Source organism: Pan paniscus, chromosome 16, assembly GCF_029289425.2.
Source record: "Pan paniscus chromosome 16, NHGRI_mPanPan1-v2.0_pri, whole genome shotgun sequence".
In the NCBI taxonomy this organism is placed as follows: Eukaryota; Metazoa; Chordata; class Mammalia; order Primates; family Hominidae; genus Pan; species Pan paniscus.
Genome location: NC_073265.2, coordinates 52,790,473 through 52,811,414, shown reverse-complemented (window position 1 = coordinate 52,811,414; position 20,942 = coordinate 52,790,473). Strand labels below are relative to the sequence as shown.

The window sequence follows — 20,942 nt, the reverse complement described above, 5'->3', positions numbered from 1 at the left end:
AGTGCGCATAAGTTATTTATAAGGGCTTTATGTTTATAGCAACAAAATACCCCACCTCTTGTTAAAGACATTTCTATAGTCTATTATTTAAATAAACACATGTGTTTAGTCAGATGTATTCAATTTCAGCTCTTCTTCTTAAAAAGAAAAAAACACCAACCCAGTCTTAAGTATTTAGAATATTTAGAATATAACCGCTTCATTAGGAATTATTTCAGGAACAGTATAAACACTAATATTAATGTTTTAAAATATCTTTATATAATACTTACCTAAAGTTTGGCATAATCTTCCAAACAACATAAAATAAGGACTCTGGGCTAAATGCAGTCTGGCTGCCTTGCCATAAAGCACAGAGTGTCTTTCTAAACTCTTCTACCAAAGACCTGCAAAAGAGGAAAGGACAGTGCCCTCAGATTAGTGAGAGGCTACAATTTCAACACAGCGTCCACCCATCTAAAATGCCTAATATATAGGAAATGAACACTTAAAAAGGATTTGGTCTTTTCTGAAGAAAGTCTGAAAGATACATAAGAGCATCTCAAAAACCCATAAAAGTAGCAGGAATTCTGACAAAGCTAATTTGTAACCATATGGTTAACTCTGAGTGTGCCCATGCACCACCATGTTTGTACACTTTGAGTTAAAACACGCAAGCAAACCATACAGCACTGGGTGAGTTATAGGCCAAATGACTTAAGAATGTACATTTTCAAAATGCAAAACAAGCATTCGGCTTTCTTTGTCCCCCTCCTGCCTTGTCCTTCTTGCCACTCACTAGCACCCCCAGACTCCAGCCTGTGTCACTAACCTTCACCACTCAGCTCTCCACCAGTGACTCTCAACTCCAAAAGTCAGATTTTCTCATGACTATTTTTATTTAAACTTCTCCAGTTTCCAGCAGGAATTTTCTGCGGGAGGTCCTCTTGTCACTTTCACCTCTATGTGCACTGACCGGCTCCAGCATCTACTGCTCTCTGTACACCTCTCCTATCACCCAATATCCACACTCTTCTCGCATATGAATAGAACGCTCATTTTTTTCCTGGGCATATAAACTCTCCCAATAAAAAACTGAGTGTGTCCAAATTCTGGGAAATGTCTTAAAAAGAAAGAGTAGTCCTATAATAATCCTTTCCTTCTTCCTGCTAGGAATGAGGACGGAGTTGGGGAGCCCCAGCACCATGGGGGACTATGTGGATGGATAGGGCCTCTGGAGGTTGGTGGAACAGAAAGCCAGGAGGAGCCCGATGGCTTTGTCAAACCACCCTAGACAGACAGCCTCTGACTTTTATGTGAGGAAACAAACCATGGATGTTTAAGTCACTTAATTTTGGTTTTCTACACCTGTGGCTAAACTGATCCAACTCAACTTCAACTTCCATAGCTGTCAATATAAGCACCATATTTTCGGATACTTGATTGATATCTCAGAGAATCTCAATATCTTCTTTCTCAACCCTCACAATCACATAGGTCCCTGGAATACAAATCATATTTTTGACTTCCTAGTACTTGAACCCTCTTCCTATGTTGGAGAATCCCTACTTTTAAGAGTTTGCCTCCCACTTCCGAAGCTAAACAGCCAGACACTCGCCTTCTCAGGCTCCCTTGCAGTCAGAGCACAGGTACACAGCCTGGGCTTCGCCCATCCGAAGCAGGAGTTAGTGACACAAAGAAGAAGGGATGGCACCAAATCCTCTCTGGTAGCAGTGGGGGCAAAGAGCACCATCCGGAGTGCAGGGCAGCAGCATGGCCGTGTCCGCCAGCACCCATCTCCAGCAGTGCTGGCAACAGGAACTCGGCTCCTGCGCTGGGCACCAGAGGCAGTGGTGGCCTTACAGGACAGTTCTGTGGGGTGACTGTGACTGCGGTGCTGCTGCCTCGGACTCCAGACCTGATTTTTCACTCACCCAGTATGATTAGCTCACCAGTAGCCCTGCAGTAAATTCCTTTTCTGCCTAAATCAGCCAAAGGCAATTTCTACAGTCTGCAACTCAACCCTGCATGACATGAATGCATCAAGTACTACTAACTCTTCTCTTAACTCATACACATGTATTTTTTCTACTGTTTCACTGCTGTCCCCTCTGACCTGATTACTGTAGAGTACAAAGCCTCCTTGAATGCAGGCACTTTCAACTCATCCTAGATGCTGCTCAACTCATCCTAGATGCTGCTGTGAGGGAAACTCCCTTCAAACACCACTTGTAGTGACGTCATTCCAGCCCTGCTCCACGCCTGGCTTTCCAGTTTCCCTGCACTGTGACTCTCGCCCTACTGCCCATTATTCTGACATGTTCAGTCCTACTCTCCCTCAGCCACCAAGGCAGGACAGTGTCAGATCACCCCTTCAGAATGAGTGAGAATGGAAGTGTGTGGAAGTGGAGGAGGCAGACAGAGAAAACATTAAATATATAAGGAGTATGAGTCACAGTCCTTCTGAAAAAGAGCTGTAAAGTTAAGATATGAAAAATGTGCCCACTACAATTGTCATAATGAAAGATCTTCTGAACCACAAATAAGGGAGGTCTACACCAAATGAGGATACAGGATTGGTTCTTAATGAGCACTTGTCCGTTTTTTTCCCCCCTCTCCGTATCAACCAAAAATTGACTTTATTCCCCCACAACTAATTTGTTGACTACAAATTAATTTCAGTATCCAAGACAGGTTTACCTAACACTGTCAGACAAATCAACTCACATGGACTAATGAGATTCATAGTCATCTACACCTAGAACTGCATTTCATATCTAGATGCCAATTCTAGAATGCCCAAATCTGCAGAGTCAATAAGTAGAATGCTAAATTTATCCCTCCTGTTACGGTAAATAAAGGAATCCCAACAATTTTTTTTTTTTTTTTGAGATGGAGTCTCGCCCTGTCACCTAGGCTGGAGTGCAGTGGCGCGATCTCGGCTCACCGCAACCTCTGCCTCTTGGGTTCAAGCGATTCTCCTGCCTCAGCCTCCCGAGTAGCTGGGATTACAGGTACCCGCCACTATGCCCGGCTAATTTTTATATATTTAGTAGAGATGGGGTTTCACCATGTTGACCAGGCTGGTCTTGACTGACCTCAGGTGATCCACCCGCCTCAGCATCCCAAAGTGCTGGGATAACAGGCGCGAGCCACCACACCCGGCCGGAATTCCAACAATTATGAAGATTGCTAACTAGATATTTAAACACAATTTTTAGAAGATTTTTTTTTAAGGCATGTGCCTGTTAGCTCACATAGTACAATGGAAACCACCAGTGAAAGTAATTTGTTTCGTAACTCAAAGCCAGAAAGGACATACTCTTAGAACTCACACATTGTTATCCCCTTGGCTCCTGGTGTGGTATGTCCGCCTTCCTGCTGTTTTCCCATTCCTTAACTCCACGGCGGGCAGTTCTTTGAAATAACAGCAAAACTGCTCAATGTTACTATTTTAAAAGGAAGGGAAAAATATTTTAAAAAGAAAAGAATAGGACTGTAAAGAAAGTTGATGAAGCCTACATATACATTTTGAAACTGCCATTTTTCAATTGTCTCATTTAAACTGTACTCAGTGCAATCTCTTGCATTCAGTTTCTTCATTATGATTTTTCCTTCCTCTAAGAAAACAGTATAGACAGATGACTTTGTAAAAAAACAAAAACAAAAAACAAAGAGCTGAAAACAAAATCTCTTTTCAAAAAAATCCCCAATTCTCCCTCCAGCTATAGGTAGTCACCATTTCTTTCTTTTCGGTTGCTTGTTTCCAGTTATTCAATAATTTCCTCAAATAAAAACAAACCATGAAACTGACCATATTATTTTGATACACTATACAGAATCCTAAGGAGAATTCAGTAGTGATTATAATTTCCTCTTTGAGCAAGAAGAGATAAGCTAAGAGGCAGTGCCTTCCAGGAGAGATCAAATATGCCTTCCGCTTCTTATCAGCAATGTAACCTTGGGAAGATCATTTATTCTGGCCTTTGATGTCTCATTAAAATCTAAAAGTATGCAACTTTCAAAATAATTTATTCTACAAAACTTAAGTCAGCCTTGTTGACTATTTTATTTTTACTACTTGTCTCATATTTTGAAGACATCTCATCTTATGACCTTGATTAACCCATTTATGCCTAGTGTTCCATTATTGGAACGCTAAGCTTCTGGGAGTTATTTATATCGTACTGATCAAGGTCATCACCAACGTCTGATTTTTCATACAGAAAAATTGCAACCTCTGACATAAATGGGTTAAAACTTAACTAATGACTGAAATAAGCTCTCTGAACAAGGCTCTCTGTAACCCAGGGGTCTGCAAACTGTAGCCCACAGGCCAAATCTAGCCCTCCACCAGGCAGCTCTTAAAGCGAGTTTTAAATTTTTAAAGTGTTGTTTTATTTAATTAATTAATTAATTTATTTATTTTTGAGACAGGGTCTCGCTTTGTCACCCAGGCTGGAGTGTAGTGGCGCCATCTCGGCTCACTGCAACTTCCACCTCCTGGGTTCAAGCGATTCTCCTGCCTCAGCCTCCCAAGCAGCTGGGACTAGAGGCGCACGCCACCACGCCCAGCTAATTTTTGTATTTTTAGTAGAGATGGGGTTTCACTATGTTGGCCAGGCTGGTCTCGAACTCCTGACTTCAGGTGATCTGCCCGCCTCAGCCTCCCAAATTGCTGGTGTGATTACAGGCCTGAGCCACTGCACCTGGCCCTAAAGTGTTGTTTCAATAAAGAGCGGGGGGGTGGGGGTGGGGGATATCTGAGAGAGACTGTAGCATGAAATACTAAAATGTTTACTATCAGGCCTTTCACAGAAAAAGTTTGCTGACCTCAGTTCTAGCCTATTCAAAAAGCAACCGGAAATAACCGCAAACAACTATTCACTGCAGGACACTGCTCTAAGTACTTTAGACAAATTACATTATTCAATCTTCCCAACTACCCCATGAGGTAGGAACTACTGTCCCCAATTTTACTGATGAGGAAACAAAAGCACAGGAAATTAAGGTATCTTGCTCCAAACCATATGACTAGAGTTAGTGGCAGACGAGATAGGGAGCCAGAGCCCGTGCTCTTAACCTTTAATGTCAGACACTTAAGCTCTGACTGTAGCGTTACCTGAGTGACTGAAGGATGGCATTCATGAAACATGTGTTCCCCAAATTCCGAAGGCCTGTGGCACAAATGGCAGTGGTGCTTCCCTGTAAGTGGTACAAGAAGCCATCAGTAATGCCAAGGGAAGGCCAACTGTTTCAAACATCAAAGCTAAGGAAAGGCCTCTGAAACTCTAGCACCAAGCCAATTTGGAATTGGTCCTTTTCTGTCCAATGAATATTTCAAACAAACTCTCTAGTCTCTGTATAAATGTCTGGATATTTTTAGAAGGCTGTTTCTGATCCTGGGATTGTTCTAAATAGAAGTATCTTATTGAAAGCTTATGAGGAAATCATCATTAATGAGTACCATGGAGTACACAATGCAAAAAACAGGAAATCCTTAAAATAACATTTAAGACTTAATGCCTTTTTAAGATTCTATAAAAACTAAGAGAAATGGAAAAAATATAAATATATACACCGCAAGTATTTTTGTCCCCAAACTTTTAACTCTAAGCCATACATAAACGACCAATACACGTTTTCCTAACAATGGGATATGAATCTTGAAAAGCTGCCTGAGGCCAGGCGCCTCAAGACAAGCCGCCAACATGGTGAAACTCGTCTCTACTAAAAATACAAAAAGGCTGGGTGTGGTGGCTCATGCCTGTACTCCTAGCACTTTGGGAAGCTGAGGTGGGTGGATTGCCTGAGCTCAGGAGTTCGAGACCAGCCTGAGCAACACGGTGAAACTCCGTCTCTACTAAAACGGAAAAAATTAGCCGGGCGTGGTGGCGTGTGCCTGTAATCCCAGCTACTTGGGAGGTTGAGGCAGGAGAATTGCTTGAATCCAGGAGGCTGAGGTTGCAATGAGCCAAGATTGTGCCACTGCACTCCAGCCTGGGTGACAGAGTGAGACTCTGTCTCAAAAAAAAAAAAAAAAAAAAAAAAAGTACAAAAATTAGCCAGGCGTGGTGGTGTACACCTGTTGTCCCACCCCCTTGGGAGGCTGTGGCAGGAGAATCACTTCAGCCTGGGAGGCAGAAGTTCCAGTGAGCCGAGATTGCGCCATTGTACTCCAGCCTGGGCTACGGAGTGGGACTCCGTCTCAAAAAAAGGAAAAGCTGCCTGAACCTAAAGACTTAGTCTTAAAAACAAAGGCTGGGTTTTCTGATGACGAATTAGTGTGAGCAAGTATTAAGAGTGAACTGTTTTCTAGGGAAGAGGAGCACAGCAGTAATGCTGATGGGAAGAAGGTGCTGACAGATGGACTCACTGGGGTCACAGCAACAATCGACAGTACAAGTGGCAAACATTGTGTAAAATGCTCCAAATCCAAGACACACATTTATAAAAGTCTGTAACAGGTAACATTACATGTTAGAGTTGTAACAAAACAGTGATTAAATCTCAACTAACTCTTATATTTGAATAAATTTTAATTACTTACATTTACTTTTAATAACTTGCTGTTTAGTGTTGAGTTTTCCAAAAGTTTTCTTTTCCTATGCCTGTCAGCTGTGAACGCTGAGCTATTAAAACATAAACAGATAGTGAAAAAGTTATTAATATATGCATGCTACACCACAGGTCAAAGAATAAACTCCAGCTGCCCTCAACACCTAGGGCATGGAGACCTCCCTGACTGCTTCGTCAGGCCTACTGGGGCCCACACGTATTTGAAGTTAACCGAGGAGCTCTATTTCCTTGGAAATCCCCATTGCTCCTCCAGCAGAGGTGGGCTGGACACTGCTCCTGGCAAAGCTGGCCGGGAAGATGCAGCCCGTGGGACACTCCCCACCACCACTCTCACTGTCTGACTGACTGCGAAGCTTCACAGACCAGAAGGTTCATTCCTCACAACAAAAGGAAAACCCTGGTCTGACACTACTGTTCTGAAATTTAACAGTAAGTCTCCATATGCTATTTCTTTCTTAATTTCAATAAAGATGCCATGTTTTGCTCATTTGTCTTAATAGATGATGATATGATCTGAGTTTGAGGAATGATAAATAAGTTACAGGAATACAGGCACATGTACATTCATTAGATGCAGCTACGCTCCAAAGGACATTCTAAAACACATCCTTATTAGTGAGGAAATTCTGAATTAAAATCACTCAAAATTTTTCTTGATGTAAGAAATATTTTGCTTAAAATTTATCAGAAAGTTATTTCTGTTTTCAAAAGGTCACTTTAAAATTTTATGTCTCAGGCAAATTAATCTAAAGGAAGTAAAAATTATGGTTAAACAACACAGACTTTTAAGGCCGCCAATTCTCTCCCACCTTCTAAAAGTACCAAGTTCATCCAAAGTAAATAATTATTTTTTTCTTACAGAATTTCCACATGAATTATGTCTTTGAAACATCAGAACTAGTGACAGTTGCTTCAAACCTCAAAATGTTCTTCAGAACTGTGTGTCTCTCTCTTACAGTACTGGTAGCCACAAGATGAAGAGACCAATTCCATACACTATAGTGTTCAACTATTCCTTCACAAATTCTGTGAAGTGGGGAAGGTAAACCACAAGCATAGTATATATGCTCTTTATGACAATGCCTAAGAGTTCATTTTCAGTTGTAACCTATATAAATAAGGCATTTCACCTTTTAAAAATGTAAGTTACTAAATTTTATCCTCAGTGACTCTCAAAATGCAGAATCTTCTAGATCCATGCTATCTAATATAGTAGCCATTCACTCCATGTGGCTATTTAAATTAATTAAACTTGAAGTTTAAAATTCAGTGTCTCAGTTGCACTAGCCACTTTTCAAGTATGGCTAGTGTTACCATATTAGAGTGGATGGAGAACATTTCTGTCACTGCAGAAAGTTCTGCTGGACAGTGCTGCTCCACGGGGCATGCGGAATAGTCGAAAGTTAAGTAACACAAATATGATCGTAGTTTCTAAATTCCACTACAGATTAAACCAATGTTTGCAAAACACAAAAATGAATCTAGGTAATGTTTTTCAACATAGGAAATGGGCTGTAAGGTAGATTTTTCATGGAGCCAAGCAGACATGTAGACAGGTGGTCTGTGACACCTTTCATCTGATGAAGTGATCAATGGAAAGAAAAGATTTCTTAACTGTATAAATGCATGCAGGTTCTCAAATGCCCTCTTTTCCCTTTGACTTAGTTCTGATTAATTTATTTCAGACTGAGAGGGTGAAGGACATCACCACACCAAAGAGTGATACTACATACATTCCTTCAGGAATCTCAGACTTCATGTTTATTGTGAACAGTTTCAGAGAAAATTAAATATTTTGGATCTGTGTGTATCTGTCTCTAATCCTAGATAGGACTCATCAAATTAGAAGAGAAGTACTCTGAAAAAGAGCCAAAAGATGACAAACCAAGAAGTACTTAAACCTGAAGTACTTTAATTGGTTTAGATTTAAAGAAATCATTATTCTTCCAGTATTGGCTTTATCATCTAGTTAGTCAATGAGACATACATAATGTCTGTGGTTTTAACAAACACTACACAGTATTGCCCTCAAAGAAGTTAGGTTATTTCTTTTCAGTATGCAATTTTCAAACATTCTATGGGCTTTACACTTAAGTTTGCTAAGGGACTCCTGCTTTGTGGATGTTTTCACAATACCTTCTACACATCAACTGCCAAAATAAATTAGATGGCGCTTAATGATTTGGTGTGATGTACAGAGATTTCACTTGAGTCAGCAGTCATTCCAGAGCCATGCTTCTATCCACTGTAGCTTCAAAGGCATGGCTAGCTGGGTTTCTGTTTATTGCTTCAATTTCGGGTCCAGTGAGTTTTATCTAACTATTTGACTATACCAATAAAAGTCTGTTCACATATAAATAGTTTCATTTCTTTATGATGACAAAGTATTCATAGCTCCTCGTAATGTCAACTGATATTTAACTGCCCCTAACAAGCAAGGAAGAAACTAGGATCCTGTGCCACTGTATAGATGCAAAGTGGACAATATGTTCATTAAACCTAATTTCCCTTAAAAATGATGCATAAATCATAGTGCTTCCTAGTAGATCTCATAATACATTTGACAGGGGTTTTCTATTATCAAAAGTAACTCTATGATGATTTCACACCTTTTTCTGCCCTTTTCTTGTACCCTCAAAATAAATTGAGTAGCTTATAAATTGTTGGGTAATATTTTTTAAAGAGGCTCTTGGGACCTTGGATATGGTTTATGACAAATATTAAATAAAATAAATGCAGAGCTATGACCATTAACTATGGGCCAAGTTTTAGCTATCCAAAGCCAAGGTTTATTTTATTAACATTTCAATCATATTATAAACATGAAGTTATTAAACTCATCAACAAAAACCCCACTCAAAAATTCTAAAAGACTCCTCAACCCCATTCTTAGGCCCTTCTTTTTCCAAAGGCCTATTACTTACTTTTCCAAGTTCTGTAAGTGTTCTCTGACTTTCTGTACCAGTCCCAGCTTGGTGTCATTAACCACAAAATCATCACAGCGATAACTGCAAGGAAAATATTAATCAATGTGTGTAAAGAGCTTGAGGAAACCACAGTAATGAAATCACTAAAAGGCCTGGCTGTTGCCAAGATGATCACATGGCTCTGCAGGCAGTTACTGCTGGTGGTAAGTTTAAAGAGGACCTGGAATTCACAATGGAATGTTTTTCAAGAGTCTTTTTTAAAAGCCACGTAGGCAATGAACATGAGCTTCTTTTCACGTTTTTTACTCAAAAGCTCTTCAATTCCTCCTTTGAAAATGAAATAAGCTGCTACATGTGTTACATTCTTTTTAGTGGTGCCTAATACATGGAAAATGAAATAAAAAGCACCGAGTCTTTTCATGTAGCATTAAGCCTAAAGCTTTAAGTTGACACTTCCCAACCCAAATTAATGGGGAATTGGGGGAAGGAGAGATTTAAGTGAAAAGCAGGGAAGAGGTAATTAACCTGTAGGGATATCTGAATAGAAAAACTAAAGTTAAAGCTGCACATTTTAAACATAATTTAATTAAAATAGCTTGAATTCAGATGAGCTGAGAAGAATGCTCTTTCACTCTGAGGCACTACAAAACAAAAGTATAAAACAGTGGCTATATCATTCAGGCAACTGATAAGTGCTTTGAAGAAAAATATTTAAGCTATATTTAAAAACCGATACTCTGTGTGTTTTACAAGTCAAAAAGCAAATAATGTAAGAAATCACACATAATATAAACTTTAACTTGTACACATTAGCATTTAATTTTTTCCTGGGATAAGGCCAATTTTAACAAAAACAATTTACAAGCTGGCACTAAGATATTATTTTGAATATGCTTTGCATGAAACCATTTGTTATTACTATCAAAGAATAATAAAAATAACACTGCCATTCTGAGCAAACAAAACTTTGAAAGCACAGCAGTTAGTAAAAATTAGGTCATCTCTAGCAGATTCCAAAAACATATCTGAAAACCATTTTATTAAAAAGAGGGAGAAAGAGAAAGGGGTGGGGAAAAGTAATTTTAGAAGATTACACAAAAAAGCATGCTTGTGTCTTTTATTCAGAGAAATGAAAATTTTAAGTGAATGCTTCTCAAAACTGTCACTACAATGTTATATATGTAATTATTTAACACACACTCTCATTAACTGATCACCCAGGCAGTCAATCAAGATTTCTCTAACATATTCTCCGAGCGTCTAAAGTCAATTCCCAACATTTCCACAAAGAGCAAAAGCAGTCTTTTATATCCTGGACCATTTTCTATTATCAAAGTACTACCAGCAGGAGAAAAAATTCTTCATTGGTCCTATAACAACTACATAAAGAAATTAAATTAGTGAAAAGTTTTAATTTTTTGCTCCCTCTCGGCATAAATATTAAGAGGATAAGATCTACTTTGTCTGTAAATTTGGGCTTAGGGCATTTGGTACCTCTATAAACCTTAAGCATTCACTGAAGAATGAAATTTTATTGCTATTCTACTCGAATTTCTGCTTACATTTTTATTTTATGTTTGCGTAAATGTATGCATGTAGTTTGAATAAAACAATCCTCAGTGTCCAAAACTCGAAATGCTAGCATTTATCTGGAAAGTGAAGTCTTAAGAGCAAACTCAGATCACTTTTTCTATATTTACACGATGCCATTAATATCTAATTGAAAACTGAACCTCTAACTGCCACAAATAAGTGGTTGTTTAAACAAATAAATTATTTCAAAGTAAATTAAATAACTGATTTATTTCTTATTAAGGTAATCCTTTCTGGTATAACATGAAGTCAGCCTTGGTCATAAAATTACGTTTGTTAAAGTACAGACTCATTTACGGACTTGCTCTGTTCTTCCAGGCCAGTTGGGTCCAGCAGCTTTGCCTCTCTACCCTTTCATCACCAAAGTAAGTTGATCTAGACTCGAGCTGTGCAAATGTGGCTACTGCAACTGAGGAATACAATTTTTATTTTTAAAACTTTTAATTAATATAAATTCTTAATAACTGAAGCAGTGTAAAATCTTTTACCATTAAGCACAATGTTATAGTTTGGTAGGATTGTCTTTTGCTTTTATTATTAAATTGTGCAAGATATATGGGAGTGCACAGCTGGGTAAACATGTCATTTCTAGCATTACCCAAAAGCGTATCACCAATCTAGTTTGTATCAACAGAATGAGTCAGTTCAAATGATTTTTCTATGATTTTTCTATGCAACAATGTAGCATTGTAATTGTTTATTTGAACATTTTATGCAGATACCATGAGTTATGGTGACCTATGTAAATCATAATTGGCAATTAAATTAAAATACTTATTTTAATTATTTTATAATTAAAATTTTTTAGCTTAAAAATTAAAAATAGAAAAATTTTTACTTTCAAATGCAGGTATACTGCTGAGAAAGAATCAAATGAAAAGAAAAAAGACTCAACAAGGTATGTCACAAATTTCACAAAGAATGGCAATTGCGATTTGCTGCAGCAGAGCAAAGTTAAAAAGCTGCTGGGTAAAAAAAGAGTTTTAAGATAATAAACAACAGTTAAGAGACATTTTCAGCAAATGCATTTCAATTTAATATGAACTGGCTGCAGTCAAAAAATAATTGATAAAATTAGTCACAATCAGTGAAATCAGAATTAAATGTAAAACAAAAACATTCCTGAAGATTTTACAGAACTTGAGCTTGTAAGTGGCCAGCTATAAAACAGCTTGGATTCTTTTTTTCTTTATTTTTTAAAAATACAGCCAGGGTATTCTGTTTCCCAGGCTGGTCTCAAATTCCTGGCCTCAAGCGATCCTCCCACCTCAGCCTCCCAAAGTGCTGAGATTACAGGTGTGAGCCACCGCGCCTGACTAGTTCAGATTCTTGTTCAATGTAGAAAACAATTTTAAGGTGATGAGATGAAAAATTAAATTATTTCAGTTAAGGAAATTATATTTTTTAATTATGAGGAAAAAAGTTAAAAAGGTATTTTACAGAAAGTGAAAAATCTTTGAGACACCAAGCAACTGTCAGTGAATAAAAGTCCCTTCTAACAATATTAAAGACCAATTAAGTCAGCATTTGAAAAGTTACAAGTATTTTTAGCTTTAGATGAATTTTAGAAGAGATAATGCCTAATTAATACTATGGGTATATCTGTCTCAAATGACCTTCAAATTTACAGAGAAATGTCTTCATCTATTTGCAGCCTTAAATTTAAAAACTGATCTTATGTTGTAGATATTTTTGAATTCTCTACATCTGTAACTCTCAGCTAGATATAAAAAAGTCAGTTTCCAGCAAGACAGTGTTCCAACATCAGTATTTGTTGGATTTATTTCTCTTATTTTTTCTGCTGTGGGAAACACAATGCAAATATTTGTGCCCTAAGGCAGACTGTATCATGGAAGCAGCTATTAAAATTGTTCAGGCCGGGCATGGTGGCTTATCCCTGTAATCCCAGCACTTTGGGAGGCCGAGCTGGGTGGATCACAAGGTAAAGAGATCAAGACCATTCTGGCCAACATGGTGAAACCCTCTCTCTTCTAAAAATACAAAAATTAGCTTGGCGTGGTGGCACACGCCTGTAGTTCCAGCTACTCAGGAGGCTGAGGCAGGAGAATCGCTTGAACCCAGGAGGCGGAGGTTGCAGTGAGCTGAGATCGCGCCACTGCACTCCAGCCTGGCAAAAGAGCTAGACTACGTCTCAAAAAGACCCAAAAATTGTTCAGTACATATGCACAAATGCTCTAAATCATCACCAGTTTATGGAACTGTTAAAAGAAATAGAAGACAGTGAATTTAATGACCACATTATTAGCTAATGTTGGTTGCTTGAGTCAAGGAAGAGTTTTGCAAAGATTTACAATTCTGTTAACTCTAATTCAGATTTTCTTGAAACAAAAGAAATGCTTGCCAATATTCGACAATCAAAGAGTAAACCAGGAATAGATTTTTAGAAATCTCAGTGTGATTTACATTGTTACCCCTATATCACAATGCATATCAATTAGCTAGATTTGAAGATCCAAGGAGAGAAAAAGCTTATTCATGACCTAGCTAGACAGGTATAACAATTTACATTAAAATTGAAGCTTGTTATAATATAAATCAATGATCGTACACATTTTTCAACATGAATTAACATGCAGCAGCCCAGCACTGTGTAAAGTGGCTGCAAACCCTATGAAAAAAAATACAACAAACGCTTTGTTGATTTGGATAAACTTAGAGTTGATTTTCAATTTATATGATGCCCCTTTGAATTTGACGTTGATAATAAGAAGTTTTCACAAGTGTTAGTGGACTTATTAACCTGCATGGATATTTTGACAGTGCTGCACTTCTTCTGAGTCAAATCAATTATTCTTAAAAGAGTAATTTTTGTCAATACAGATACAAATACTGGAGAAAAACTGTTTGGTACTCCATTTATTGGAAAACAATGTTTAAAACAGTGTAAATCTACTTTTTTAAATGCAATTTTTATGAATCTAAATACAGATCAAATATTTTTTATCAAAATTTCACGAGTTGAGATGTACTTAAAATTGTAAAATACACAATGGATTTCAAGGATTTCATGTAAAAAACTGCAAACTATCTCTAATAATTTTACATTGATTACATGTTGACACAGTATTTCTGATATACTGGGTTAAAAAAATGTACAATCAAAAGTAATTTCACCTGTTTCTTTTTGCTTTTTTAATATGGCTACTAAAATACTTTAAATTACATATGTGACTTGAATTATTTCTCTTTTATATAACACTGCTAATGTAGGGAATCTAAGATACTACCTGCTCCAAAATTCTATAATACTAACATAAAGAGATAATAAATTAACTTTATTGAACTATAAGAACTCAATTTTATAGTCGGGCGTGGTGGCATGTGTCTGTAATCCCAGCTACTCAGGAGGTTGAGGCATGAGAATTGCCTGAACCTGGGAGACAGAGGTTGCAGTGAGCAGAGATCATGCCACTCCACTAGGCAATAAAGTCAGACTCTTGTCTCAAAAAAAGAAAGAAAAAAAGAACTCAATTTTAGGCCAGCCTGGGCAACACAGCAAGACTCCATCTCTATGAAAATTAAAAAATAAAAAATTCCCTGGGCAAGGCGGCTCACGCCTATAATCCCAGCACTTTGGGAGGCCAAGGTGGGTGGATCACCTGAGGTCAGGAGTTCGCGATCAGCCTGACCAACATGGTGAAACCCTGTCTCTACTAAAAAAATACAAAAATTAGCCAGGAGTTGTAGCGTGTGCCTGTAATCCCAGCTACTCGGGAAGCTGAGGCAGGACAATCGCTTGAACCTAGGAGGCGGAGGCTGCAGTGAGCTGAGATCGTGCTACTGCACTCCAGCCTGGGCAACAGAGTGAGACTCTGTCCCCCACCAAAAAAAAAACAAAGCAAAAATAAAATAATAAATAAATAAATAGCCAAGCATGATGGTGTGCACCTGTAGTGCCTCCCAGCTACTTGGGAGGCTGAGGTGGGAAGATCACTTGAACTCAGGAGTTGGAGGCTGCAGTGAGCTGTGATCACGTCACTACACTCCAGCTGGGTGACAGAGACCCTGTCTCTAAGATATTTTTTTAGTTTTTTGTAACTATATTTATTTTTTTGAGACAGGGTCTCATTCTGTCACCCAGGCTGGATTGCAGTGGCCCCATCTCAGCTCACTGCAACCTCCGTCTCCCTGGCTCAAGTGATCCTCCCACCTCAGCCTCCCAAGTAGTTGGGACTGCAGGCACGCTACCATGCTTGGCTAATTGTTTAACTCTGCTTCCCAAAGTGCTGGGCTTACAGGCATGAGCCACTATATGCCTCTCTCTCTCTCTCTCTCTCTCTCTCTCTTTTTCTACTGAGACAGGGTCTTGCTCTGCAGCAATGCTATCACAGCTCACTGCAGCCTTGACCTCCTGGACTCAAGCGATCCTCCTGCCTCAGCCTACCGAGTAGCTGTGACTACACGCATGAGCGACCATGCCTGGCTAATTTTTTTTACTTTTGTAGTGGCAGGGTCTCACTATGTTGCCCTGGCTGGTCTCAAATTCCTGAGCTCAAGCAATCCTCCCACCTCAGCCTTCCAAAATGCTAGGATTACAAGACTGAGCCACTATGCCCGGCCATAACTCAATTTTATTTTGGCTGGATTTGTTTTTCGCTGGTTTAAAAATTTTTTTTTTAGGTTTTTACAACTATCTCTATTTCTCAAGAGCCAATTCTAGGTGTTCCTATAGTCAGTCACTAAGAGGGACATTTATTTTAAGAATATAACTTTTGTTTTTCTACTGTTTGAATTTCATATTATACAAGTTGTATATATTACTATGATTGTTGTTACCGCTATTCTTTAAGGAAAACAGCTGCTTCCACAGGTCAAAGCTTCTAAGGTGAGAGTGCCTGTCAACGTGGCAGAGGATTAGTAAATGTTAGTTTCCTTCCTCTGTGTAACTAGCCTCACAGCACATTCCTCTCTAGCTACCTAGATTCCCCTGGTTTGATTTCTTTTTCCTCTGTGATCAGAGGTCAAAAGAAAATAAGTAGCAAAGGTGGGAAATAAATGAAAATGTAAATGTTACCGGGTTGCTTTAGTCTTCAGATGAGACACAGCTTTCAAACTGGAAATTGTCCCACTAATATTGGGGTTTAAAAAGGCAAACAGATTGGCCAGACGCGGTGGCTCACGCCTGTAATCCCATCACTTTGGGAGTCCAAGGTGGGCAGATCACGAGGTCAGGAGATTGAGACCATCCTGGCTAACATGGTGAAACCCCGTCTCTACTAAAAACACCCCCCCCCCAAAAAAATTAGCCGGGCATGGTGGCGGGCACCTGTAGTCCCAGCTACTCGGGAGGCTGAGGCAGGAGAATGGCATGAACCCGGGAGGTGGAGCTTGCAGTGTGCTGAGATCAGGCCACTGCATTCCAGCCTGGGCGACAGAGCAAGACTCCATCTCACAAAAAATAAAATAAAATAAAATAAAGGCAAACAGATGGATTTAAAAGTTCTAAAAATCTTTTCTTGATTCGCTACAGTTGTATTGAAGCTTTTTGGTCAGAATTATGCATACCTCAGACACTGGGAAAAAAATTTAGCCACTCTTCTTAATTTTCCCTTCAAGAAGATTATGCCAGAATAAGTGGTACAAAAAAGTACGTAACTCATAGGTTGTGTTTCAAAAACGTGTAGATTGGTCCTCTGAAGCCTAGAATGCATATCCTGCTTTGAAATAAATGTTACAAAACACAGTTAAACGTTCTAGGTAGAAATACATGTTTCCCAAAATGTAGCTGAAATCCATAGTATTTGAAAAAGCTCGATTTCTCCTTTCTTACTTATATACTACTGGCACTGAGAAACTGACAGGAGAGGCCTAGGCAGGATTCAGATAATCTGACTGGCCTCTAGGAGAGGAGGTCCAGGCTCAGCATCTTCATATACATAGGACTTCATGTAATAAACAGAAGTCAGGAACTACCTACATTATATGACCAACTTTTAGGCTATAAAATTTATACCTAAGCAAGTTTTTACTTACTGATTTTAAATGACTCTTCAAGAAAAGATGAGCTCTACTGTTTTTTTTTTTGTTTTTTTTTTTTTGAGACAAGGTCTGGCTCTGCCACCCAGGCTGGAGTGCAATGGCATGATCTCAGCTCACTGTAACCTCCGTCTCCTGGGCTCAAGCCATACTCCTACCTCAGCCTCCCAAGTAGCTGAGACTACAGACACGTGCCACCATGCCCAGCTAGTTTTTGTATTTTTAGTAGAGATGGGTTTCCGCCATGTTGCTCAGGCTAGTCTCGAACTCTTGGGCTCAAAGCCATCCGCCCGCCTTAGCCTCCCAATGTGCTGGGATTACAGTTGTGAGCTACCGTGCCTGGCCTAAAGATAAGCTCTACTTCTGACGGACTTTTTGTCAGATAAGGACTATATTTAATAGAAAGAAAGCAGTATTTACGAAAAAGTAAGTACACTGAACATTAAAAAAAAACAAAATACTTGAAAATTGTACTAGGGTACATATTAGAGATGTTAGATAAGGAAATAGGATATAAAAAAGGAAGGTAAAAAGAATATTGGTGTCTTTACTTCTAAGACAGACAAGTAACATTATCATCTTGGCTATGTAAAGATTAGTCTCAAATCCAAATTCATTGAGCCAAATGTGATCATAAAGTAGTTTTAAACTCATTTAAGCCAACAGCTAATAAACTCCTAATTAAATGTACAGTATAGTATAATATGCATACTGATGTTAGACAGGATATATACAACTGATTTTACTACTGTGCACTGAAAAAAGATACATCAAGTAGCAGGTAAATTTTCATAAGAAACACAAGCTACTTATTTCTATTATATAATTAAGGAGGTAAACAATGAATAAAATCAGCTTGAAAATTATTTCAAATTCTGTTGACACTAATAAACAACAAAAATGAAACTGCTCAATTTTCTCATTACACTTATACTTTATATATGCCTTTTTAGATTTTGATTTATTTCTAACTTCTAGTATTTAACCTTGCCTAAAACCTTGCTACTTTTCTTTCTATACACTCTCAAAAACTCATCTTTTTTCTCTTCATTTCAAAGAACATTCTTTTCTATACTTTGGTTATTTCTTTTGGTACATCTTTTTCCCTTTTCCCTGAGAAACTTTCAATTCCATAGCTATCTGTAACTGAACTAAGTATAGTATTTGATGATCCCCACAATGTCAGCCTTGCTTAGATATTCTTATCTCCTACCCCTTCCCTCCCAATCTTCCCTTTCACTTCAGTGTTACCTGCTCTAGTTTTAGAGTTAAGCTTTCATCCCATATACCATGAACTCTCTTACCCCTCGGTATTTTCCATTTCGCACCATTCACTTATTTAATGGCAAAACAATATTCCTCATTCAGTCATCTCCATCTTTACATTTTTCCCCCATTCTCCAAAAATGAAAACACACAGCATGGCTCAATCGTTTTCTTGTCCTAAAATTTAATGTAGGTTTACTTCCTTTAAAAAATTCTAACTTTAGAAACACTCGTTTCCTTCCTGTTTTTGCCCTGCACTACTTGCCCCCTCTAATTCTAAAAGACAAAACACTGGTCTACTAAAGTCAAAACAATAACTTTGGATTGAAATCCAGCTACTTCCCCTTTCACTAATTTTGGTTAATAAAGTTACTTTCTTTCTACCAGACCTCACTCATATTAACTGGACTCTACAAGCAGTGAGCATCCAGACCTGCATTTGGTTACAAAAGAAGCCTTCAAGCTATTTTCATCAGCTTCCTAATCAAGTTAAAAAATAAACCACAAAACTGAGTATCCACTACCCTCTCTCTATATATTCTATATATATGTATATATTTGTATTAATAAATTGTATATACAATTAAATCTAAATTATATATTACAAAAAAGAACAATTTTTAAAGAATGAGCTAGAGATGAAATAAACTATATTAAATGTCTTGCTATTCACAATATCTTCATACTATTATTAAACTAATTTCCTTTTTTTTTTTTTTTTTAAAGACAGTGTCTCCCTGTGTTGCCCAGGCTGGTCTCGAACTCCTGGGCTCAAGGGATCCTCCTGTCTCAGCCTCCCAAAGTGCTAGGATTATAGGTGTGAGCCACCATGCCTGGCCATAATTTCTCAAAGTACAATATACCATAAGGTAAAGGTTTGACATTAATGACAGTGAATATAGATTCATACTTCCTATCATCTTCACGTTAATTTTTAAACATTTTGTCCAACTTATCAGGTCTTATTAGTCTGTGTTTTTATTAGATAGCCAATAATTTTATCCTGTAATATGTCTGATGAGCACAGAGTAGGAAAATGTGTCCATTTGCCCTTTTCTTGTGTTTACATCATCGTCACTATCTTGCAGAATTTAAAACCTTTTAAAACATGTGTCCATGTGGCTACACATATTATATGGAAGGAATAAATCCATATAACTAAGCAGATATAGAATGCAAAATGCTCAAAGTAAACAGAATGAGGACACCACAGGTGAAACTATTTAGGAGTCTGTGTGTAACTCATGGCACATAATCATCAAATCTACAGACCTCTGGCAGCAGGTGTTAAATATTTGACAAAGGTTTCTTTTCTCCTCCCAAATAAAAAGGTATACTGTTCTAAACTCTCTTCCCATACTGCCAGTACATTATTTTGGAGACCACTGCACTAAAAACTAGGTCCCTAGCACATAGTAGCTTCTCAAAAAATGTTATTTATTGAGTAAAATATGTCTTTTTTTTTTAATGTTGTTCACAATATGTTTGAGGACCATCATGTAAACCACGATCTGTCCCAAGTAAACATTTTGAAGACGAAAACTGAGGGAGAAAAGGACTACTTTTTATAATATCAAGTTTTCTTCATAAGGGTCATTACCTTCACTCTGTACCTTTCTTTAACACATTTATTCCTAGGTGTAACCAATAGTTTTGTCATTCTGTTGAATATTTTTGCTTGGTCATTTCCATTTTCAACTGATGACTACTAATAAAGAGAAAGCTATTAGTTTGTGTACATTTCTCACACATCAGCTTTCCAAAGCGTCTTACATTTAATCGTCATTGCTGTTTTCTACTAGAGTCCCCCTAGGCTTTCCAGCTATTCTATTGTATCATTTCAAAGTAGAAATAATTTTTTGTTTCCAATATTTATGCCAATTATTTGACTTTCTGTCTACTGTCTTACTGCAATGGCTAGAACTACCAAAACAATGCTTAATAATAGTGACAATCATGTAAATGATGACAGAAGTATTAGTCTCGTTTCTGATATAATGGAAATGGCTTTAGCATTTCATCATTTAGTAAATGATGTTTGCTTTCTGGTTTTTGGCAAACTATAAGAGCTTAAGTTTCTGTTTATTTCAATGTTATTAGTTTTTTAAAACGAGAAATGGCTACTTATAAATGTATATTTTGCTTCCAATGGGACAATAATTTGAGGTTTGCTTTAATAATGAATATGTTCATAGAACTCAGGTGAAATTAACTCTACTTGGTAATTATATAATTTTTCTTTTTGATAGCTTACTGGGTTAGATTTGCTTTAAGTTATAGTTATTTCCAACTACAGTATTTTATTTAGTAAAATTGGCTTATTTTGTTTTTGGAGTTTCTGTTAGATTTCTATCTTAAGGTTTTGAAAGTTTATAACATTAATATACTTAATGTTAAATTTTAATAGTTTGAGGCTGCACTGTCCAATAGTAGCTAGCAGTCACATGGTGCTATTTAAATATTAATTAAAATAAAAAACACTTAATTCTTCACACTAGCCACATTCAATTGCTCAATTGCTACCATACTGAACAACATATATGTCATACCCAAGACAGAGAAAAATCTCTACCTCTTTCTCAGCTTTAAAATTCTAAGTTT

At 37.7% G+C, this 20,942-nt stretch overlaps 1 protein-coding gene and 1 long non-coding RNA gene across 8 annotated transcripts in view; one reads left to right on the top strand and one right to left on the bottom strand.

Annotated features, from left to right (window-relative positions):
- Nucleotides 1-20,899, top strand: part of LOC117976040 (uncharacterized) — a 46,291-nt gene extending 25,392 nt beyond the window's left edge. Inside the window, exons 1-3 of one of the 2 annotated variants that reach the window (XR_010109931.1) lie at nt 6,672-6,987; nt 11,397-11,443; nt 11,929-20,899. This is a non-coding gene — a long non-coding RNA (uncharacterized LOC117976040). Of the gene's footprint in view, nt 1-6,671; nt 6,988-11,396; nt 11,444-11,928 lie in introns of those variants that run through there. The other variant, XR_010109932.1, reaches the window with a different exon arrangement.
- USP3 (ubiquitin specific peptidase 3) overlaps nt 1-20,942 on the bottom strand; it is an 86,851-nt gene that overhangs the window by 28,008 nt on the left and 37,901 nt on the right. For all 6 annotated transcript variants that reach the window (XM_034938893.3, XM_034938894.3, XM_034938896.3 and 3 more), the window contains 5 exons: nt 9,483-9,566; nt 6,530-6,611; nt 5,102-5,184; nt 3,315-3,428; nt 273-386 (listed from right to left, as the gene is read on the bottom strand). In XM_034938893.3, coding sequence (XP_034794784.1) covers nt 273-386; nt 3,315-3,428; nt 5,102-5,184; nt 6,530-6,611; nt 9,483-9,566 — 477 coding nt within the window. The remainder of the gene's footprint in view (nt 1-272; nt 387-3,314; nt 3,429-5,101; nt 5,185-6,529; nt 6,612-9,482; nt 9,567-20,942) is intronic.